At 46.7% G+C, this 8,079-nt stretch overlaps 1 protein-coding gene across 1 annotated transcript; it reads left to right on the forward strand.

Annotated features, from left to right (window-relative positions):
* Positions 1-3,277: 3,277 nt before the first annotated feature.
* Positions 3,278-5,327, forward strand: LOC125539647 (E3 ubiquitin-protein ligase Os04g0590900-like). The gene has a single exon (XM_048703147.1). The coding sequence runs from the start codon at positions 3,800-3,802 to the stop codon at positions 4,991-4,993; it is 1,194 nt and encodes a 397-aa protein (XP_048559104.1). The 5' UTR covers positions 3,278-3,799; the 3' UTR covers positions 4,994-5,327.
* The last annotated feature ends 2,752 nt before the right edge of the window (positions 5,328-8,079 follow it).

Raw genomic sequence — 8,079 nt, forward strand, 5'->3', positions numbered from 1 at the left:
AAATGTGACCGCTAGTAAAAAAAAATTGCGAAAAGGATCAGATGTGTTATAAAGGTTCACCGGAAGTACAAAGTGTCTCAAACATAATAAAAATTACATCAAGAACATTAGTTAATGAATTGAAACCCATCGAAAGTAACAAATGAATTGAAACAGACACGGTAAAATTCCATGAGCCAATTCAGTTAACATCCAAACAATTGAATTCGTAATCATGTCAATTACAGTTTCATTGCTGAGTTGGAATTGAAACCAATTCAATACGGAGGCCTCCAATACAGACATCCAAACACAGTGTAATATATTTACACTTGTGGTAGTCATTAACAACTCAATTATAATCATTAGTGCAAATTAGAGTGCCATTGTGTATTAAGCATCTACTGCACACCAAATAGTCAAGATCCCAGTCCCATTGCTTGCTACTGATGTTATTGGCTGCTATTATGAATTCCAAAACTTGATGGTTTCATTGTACACCCAAGTACCCAACAAAGGCAGCAAACTCTGCGCTGCCTAGACTAAAAAAATCTAGCTCAATATGTTTTAAATCTTTACTCTGGACCTTGGGCTCCCTATGGACTGTTTTCAAACAATAAGGTGCTAGCAACTTACTGTAACAATCATATCTCAAGTTGCAATATACCTTTTTTCTTCCAGAGGACTATAGAATAGACCACTGGGCCAATCTAATTTTTGCTCTGTTTTTGAGTCTCTCCAACAACTTTATAGTTTACTCTTCACAAAAAAAAACTTTATAGTTTACTAATAAAGCACCCAATCATTGATTACATGCATCTGTGTTGATTTATGTTTATATTTATGGATTTTATAATCACCAGATAGGGTATTTTGCAAATATAATATTGGAACCAAAGTTTATTTTAATTTACTGGGTCCAAATAAAATTGCCTAGGAACAATCTTAATCAACAACCATAGGCTGTAAATGTGATGTTGTTTAGAAAAGTAATTGATTAGTATAAATTGAATTCCTAACACTACTACAACTCACGCCAACCATGTCAGACAACATTCAAGCCACACAATGTCACAACTACAATTCCTACCTAATTACACTAACACAAATACTTGTAGGACTTGGACAAGATTACCTAATAATAATATTCTCTTCCCAATTTTGACTTTTTTCTTCCATGCTCCTCCGATTTTTGCTCATTGTAGATTCGTGACGTGATGATCCAACTCAATTGGCATATATGTAAGCTAAGTATGACCACGCCTGGAAAGTGGAAACATGCATTGCACCTCTTGCTCTATTGTATTGGGCCACTGCTATTGCTTGGCTGCCACCTTACACTCGCTTCACATCAAAATGTTCTCGTACTTCCTTGCAATAGATTCACTGTCTATGGGTCGCACACCTCATCGCTTTATATATGATGGTTTTCCCTGCCATCGTTCGCCTCCGGCATCCCACGAATACACACCGGCCGTAACAAGGACACTCCACGAGGACATAACTCATGGAACACCATGCACATCGCTTCAACTCTGACGAATTCCCATAGAGACGAGCACTTGGATACAACCACACCTCACATACACCCCGATTGAACGTGTGAATGCGCGCGTACGAGTCCTTGATTCATCTAACTCCATAGGATGACGAGTTTAACAAGAATCAGTTTTAGATATCCTTGAGTTAGTTAGACAAAACAAAACACAATTTTAGTTTGTCATGTTGCTAGACGAGTTTAAGGAAAACTAGATCCAAACAAGCCCTTGGGGAAAGAAAAAGGATAATCATATCGCTCTTTTGCTTGCAATCTACCATTTCATCTTACCTATGCAACCATCATGGCCAGGGGCCAGGGCAATGCAAGAACTTCAAAAATAGCTTCTTTAATGTGCAGAAAATTTTCTCCGTGAGTGGGTGTAGGATACTACCATGGTGGAACTCCAAATCCAATGGTTATATTTTTTTGTGAAAAAAATTCCGATGAATTGATTCTCCTGATTTAACTCTTTTGAGCATTGGCCCTGGCCCGAGTCTAGTAGTCACTATCCAGTTAACTTTATTGGCATTGAAGCCTAACATGTTGTTTGACTGTTGTTTCATACCATTAGGAGTAATATATGAATTTTAATGAATAATTGAGCAAGAGTAGGTAATAAGAGCAGTTGAATTTTCATGCAGCAGTTGAATTTGTTGTTAAGGTCAATGCTTACCAGCAATGGGGTGGGTCGGGCTGAGTGTACTCGATTTCATTGTGCAGTGTTGTTAGCCAGGACATGAAACCTTATTTTGGCGGTGTTTTGCTTTCAACTGAAAGAAATTGCACAGCTTCTCTTGTGTACACGTGTTCCAACATTTTTCACATGTTTTCCTGTTTCTGTCATGCACTCACCAAAGAAAAGGAAGAGGCCTCTTAAACTGGGCCGTCCTTCACAACTTGTGCCGCTAAACAAAAAGTCCATTTAATTCTGAACTACTCCCTTCGTCCCATAATATAAGAGCGTTTTTGACACTAATGCAATTCACAACTTGACCGATCTGCTTCTGTAAAACGTTGTCTACATTTCTGATTTCTTGTCTAAAACGTAATCACAGTCCTCCGATTTATCGGTGTGAATTTAAGCTTTAGCTGCTTATAGGGTGAGACTGCAAACTCTAGCCGTATGCGTGTAATTTTCCGTGTGAACATTTTATTTCGAAAAGGGGAGCCCCCCGGCCTCTGCTTTCCGTCCCAAGTTTCTTGACAGTGTCATTTCACCTGAAGAAATAGAAGAGGGCATTCATATTCTTTTGTACCAATGCAAGCCATCAAAGGCCTAAATTGACACAAGCAAAAATAGAGAGAGCTGTCAGCCACAACCACAGGGTTTGGTGTCCGTAAGGGAGCAGTGAGTGTGAAGAAAGCTGTCAAATGGACTGACCGGTGCTGGTCATCATCGTCTCCCGTTGCTTAAAGGGATAACCTTGGATTGTTTAGGGAGAGAGACTTGAGGGACAGTGAAGGTTTAGCAGCTTGGCTTTGATGAAAGCCACTTCTTAGACAGCCAGCAAAGCTCTGAATGCCACCCTTAATAAATCTCTTTGGTCAGTCAGACCACTTTGGAATTAGAGCAGGCTTTAGCTTTCACACATCAAATCAGTGAAAAATATTTGGAAACCGCTCTTGTGAGATCTGATTTCCATTCTTTTTGGGAACTATCAGTAGAAGATTATGTTGGTGCAAATTATCATGCTCATGTTTCCTGCTGACCTATTATACACGATCATATGTCCGGTGGACACATTCTCCTCGTCTTGTGACGTGTGCGGCACAGGAGAGAGGAAAGGGACGGCAGCAGGCAGGGGGCAGGGCAAAGAAAAAGAAGAGGAAAGAGGAGCTGCGGCAGCAAAAACAAAAGCTTGATGAGAAGATGCCAACAACCACCAGTCCAGTCCACCATCACTTTGCTTTGCAGACAATCCCCCGCTCCTCTCTTTCTCCAGCCTCCCCGAAAGATCCCCATCATCAGCCTGCGCCATCGTCTGATTCCGATCTCTTCCCCCCCATTCCCCGTCACATTTCCCACTCCCCAACCTCGAGAAAGAAAGCGCCATGGATCGAGCGCCCACTCAGATGCTCCTACGCCTTCTTCCCCCACCCAGTCACAATGATTTGGCCCAGAGAGACTCGGAGATCCTCTGCTAGTACCTGAGCGCCCAGCCGTCTCGGAGTGAGTGAGTGAGTGAGGTGGTTGGCAACACATCTGTCCCCGTTCCTTCCTCGGCCTTTTTCTCCCCTGCTGCCAAGATTTGGTGCTAGGAGGGGGAGGGGGAGGCAAAAATGGCGTCTTCGCCGCCGGCAATCATCGGGACGGAGCCCACCTGGGTGCCCTACGAGCCGACCAGGGACTGCTCGCAGGGGCTGTGCAGCATGTACTGCCCCCAGTGGTGCTACTTCATCTTCCCGCCGCCGCCGCCCTTCGACCTCGCCGGCCCCGGCCCGGACGACTCCTCCGGCCACGTCTTCTCCCCGCTCGTCATCGCCATCATCGGCGTGCTCGCCACCGCCTTCCTCCTCGTCAGCTACTACACCTTCATCTCCAAGTACTGCGGCACCTTCGGCTCCCTCCGGAGGAGGCTCTTCGGCCCCGGCCCCGGCTCCGGCGGCGGTGGGGGCAGCGGCGGTCCTGGGAGCGGCCACGGGCAGTCCAGGAGCCAGGAGTCGTGGAACGTGTCGCCGGCGAGCGGGCTGGACGAGGCCCTCATCAACAAGATCACGGTGTGCAAGTACAGGCGCGGCGACGGGCCCGCCCTCCACACCACCGACTGCTCGGTCTGCCTCGGCGAGTTCCACGACGGGGAGAGCCTCCGGCTGCTCCCGAAATGCAGCCACGCGTTCCACCAGCAGTGCATCGACACCTGGCTCAAGTCGCACTCCAATTGCCCCCTCTGCCGCTCCAACATCACCTTCGTCGCCGTCGAGGTGGCGCCGCCGGAGCCGGAGGGCTGTGCTCCAGGCCCAGGCGAGGCCGACCGGAGCACCCATCAGGTGGTCGTTGAGATGGATGCGTTGGAGAGCATGTGTGAGGAGCAGCAGGAAGCGGTGAGCAGTGGCGGCGTCAGAGCTGAGCGTGGTGATCAGGAGACGGAGGGCAGCCGAGAGGGAGCAGAGGAGGAGGATGATGCCAATGGCACGGCTGAGATCAGAGAAGAAGGCGTGCCAGCACCGAAGACGGGGCCCAACCTCCACCGTGACAGCCGCATGTCCATCGCCGACGTGCTGCAGTCCACCATGGAGGACGAGCTGATCGCAGCCAGGGAGAGCGGGCTCCTTGCAGGCGGCGCCGGCACGTCGCGCCGGTGCCGCGGGGAGAACAGCAGCAGCGGACGTGGCCGCACCCGGCGCGCGTTGCAGGACGACTCCGTGCCGCCGATGAAGAGGCTGCCGCCCGGCGGCAGGTCGTGCTTCAGCAGCAAGAGCGGCCGGGCAGTCGTCGTCGATTCAGACCATCCACTGCGGGGTGGCCAGTCGTGATGTGCTTAGCTAGGGATGATGATCCTGGACAAGCTCCCGTCCCATTTCTGCGCATGATGGGATGCCAATGAGGACCATATCATCATAATTCAGAGATGTCGTCGTCTTAGCGATAATGTCGATATCGCTCGGTTGCAGCATGCTCTGCTTGGGTGAGATCTCCTGTGACTGTGAAGTCTGTCTCTGTGATGATAGTTCAGCAGGCGCTGGATCTTTTCGTTTTTTGTTTTTCCAAGTTCCAACTCATGACATAGGTTCGTCTCCTCCACCACTCTGTCCATTGTTTCAGTGGACATGTTTTGCTGTGAGTGCAGTAACAGGCTCAAGTTTTCAACACCTCGAATGATCTTTCTTCTTTCACTTTCTGTGCGTGTGTATGCCTTTGCAAATTAGCTGTAAAGCGAGTATGAAATCCGAAGGATCGAGTCTTGGATGAAATGTTAGCAGCAGGGGTTTGGAATCCTTCTCTTGCATACTATACATCACACCTTTTTTGAGCTCAAATTCAGGGACACTATTTATCTATATATTGAAGTAATTGATAGTAGTACTCCCTCCGTTCACTTTTATTAGTCATTTCAGACAACTGAAAATAGACTATTTTGCACATTGTTTGAAATGTTTTTAAGGCCTTATAAAAGTGAACAGAGGAAGTAGCGAAATTCGCGGAGACAGGCGGAGAGATAAGTATATTTGCAGTGCATTCTGTCGCTGACGCTTGCCGTGGTCCATGGCGAATTAGCTAGCCTGATCCTAACAAAGCTGTAGACCGACAGTGCACGTTTTTTCTATTCGACGAAGACTGAGACTGATGATGAGTTGCTTGCGGCAGGGCTCTCGGTCAGATCTGGGTTTGAGAATTGAGATAGATGAAGCGGAACCTGATCCCCCCCACCGACTTTGCACTTTGCAGCAAAAGGAATGGCGTTTTAATATCGGCCAGCGGCTCCCTTTGTTCCTAAGCTGAATGCGGGTTTACGGACAATAGTGCCGTGGAAGTTTCTGCAGCGGGAATCCCGTCCGTGGTTAGGCCCTTGCCTTTGCCCTATGTAGCGAGCACGTGTTTCTGGCGTTCCAGATCTGTGTTCATGGTTTGGTTGATGCGGCTGAGGCAAATAATTTATACTACTCTAATACTATCTACGAGATGGTTTCTCTCTGTTCTGTTCTGCTCTCGCGAAGAACAGTAGAGCCGGGAACCAGACCTTTGCATGGAATTCCCAAGCTAATCGGTGAACGTCGAACTCATCGTAGAAACCACTAGTGAGAATGAGGTCTTCTCTACAAAAACATAAATTAAGCAACCGTGAATACAACAAAAACTGATAGATGTTCATGCATTTGTTGCTAGAATAGAGGCTAGAGATGGGACTAGAGATGAGATTAGATGCGAAGAACGTCTACTTGTTTATAATCGGAGAAGAAAGAAGTGTTCAAAGCTCGAGAAGCCGCAGATCAACAATGAAGACGTAGAAAAGATATCAATTCAGGGAGCAGTTCGGGAAATTGGATATCTTTTAAAATGTCTAATTGTGGTTCTTGTTTCTTTCTGGTTTTGCTCTCGTAGCAAAGAATTGATGAATTATTATATACTAGAATATCATTGAATGAAATAAGGAAACGAAGAAATATGTTTCGGTGGTCGTAAATGAAATGCAAATGATTTTTTTACTCTGTTGTGTATAGGAGATCAGCTAGGTCCGGCCAAAATTTAATGAAGTAAATTTACTCCACTAAAGTTTATTTTACTATATACTTCCTCTATCTATTGGAGATTGGTTAGAAATGCCCTATAAACAACCAAAGTGATCTCTTTGACTGAGGTTATTAGGTTAACCAAATGTGCGCGATCAATACGGTTTACTTTCTTGTGCTCCCTCTAAAAGCAAGGTTAATAGTAAAGCATGTTGCCGGCTCTATAGCAGCGCCATGTCATCTGTGGACGAGACTCGCCTGCTCCTCGCGTGTGTGTCCATCTATGCTCTCGCGTACGTGACTTGATTTGATTGGAACAAAATAAAGTCCGGCCCCATCCCCTTAAAATCAGGGGGAAGATGATTAGATTAGAAAGGAAAAAGGAAAAAAGACAGCCGTATGATAAAGTGGGAGTACGGATGAGAGCATGGAGAGGGAGCAGTCAAGCCGGATCCGTCATCTGTAGCCCGTATTTGAAAAACCTCATACAGTACAAATCAGTGGCGATTCCACTAGGGAGGCTTCAATAGGTTTAAGCCTATCCTCCAAAATCATATCTAAGCTAAACATATCACTTGACAAATATATTCTGATGCTTTAAATACAATAATTGCACTGCATTTGCTAATTTGACTTAGAAAATTTATGTTTTAAGCCTACCTTTCAATGTCCTGCTAGATTCGCCGCTGAGTAGAATGGATGTAGTATTAGCTATACATTTAATGCATGCATGTTGTGCGAGGCAAAGAAAAGTCAATGGATTGGCTAGGAGGAGCTACGCCGGCCATAGCGCTCGCATAGGTTCCATTCCCTCGTTTCCTGTGCTATCGCTGGCTACTGATGAAGCGCCGGCTTGGTTCTCTCTTCTCCAGCTATGATTTTACTGACGTGGAAGATGTTATAGCTTGCTGACTAGTCTCTATTGTTCCTGCTCTAATACGCATAGGTTGTTTATCTAGGCGCGGTGCGCTGTCGGCGCCCTGGGCTTAAGACGACGAAAGCAGCGATTTGTCGGCGTTGGGATTTGCTCCCTTGTAATCTCCGGTAGTCATCGGCGAGTCGCCAAGAGCATTGTTCCCTGTCTAAAGATAAAGTAATGCTATATCCACGGGAGCGGCGATTCGGTGCTCGAGCTCAGCTGAGCCCGAAATCGCTAGCGCCCGTTCCTGGCTTGGGATTCGAGTAATCTGGTCTGACGAGTCTGACAGGAGGCGCTGAAAAAGAGCATACGGCCCATATACCGCGTCCAATAGTGCGTGATTGTGGGCCCAAATCGTATGTGCATACAACCCGTGACGCGCGGGCATCCTAGTCCGTGGTCCAGAAAGTTGTGTTTAACTCTGAGCCGCTGAATCCGTCTGAGAGCATCTCCAACAGGCGCGCCAAAATAG

Source organism: Triticum urartu, chromosome 2 (genome assembly GCF_003073215.2).
Source record: "Triticum urartu cultivar G1812 chromosome 2, Tu2.1, whole genome shotgun sequence".
NCBI lineage: Eukaryota > Viridiplantae > Streptophyta > Magnoliopsida > Poales > Poaceae > Triticum > Triticum urartu.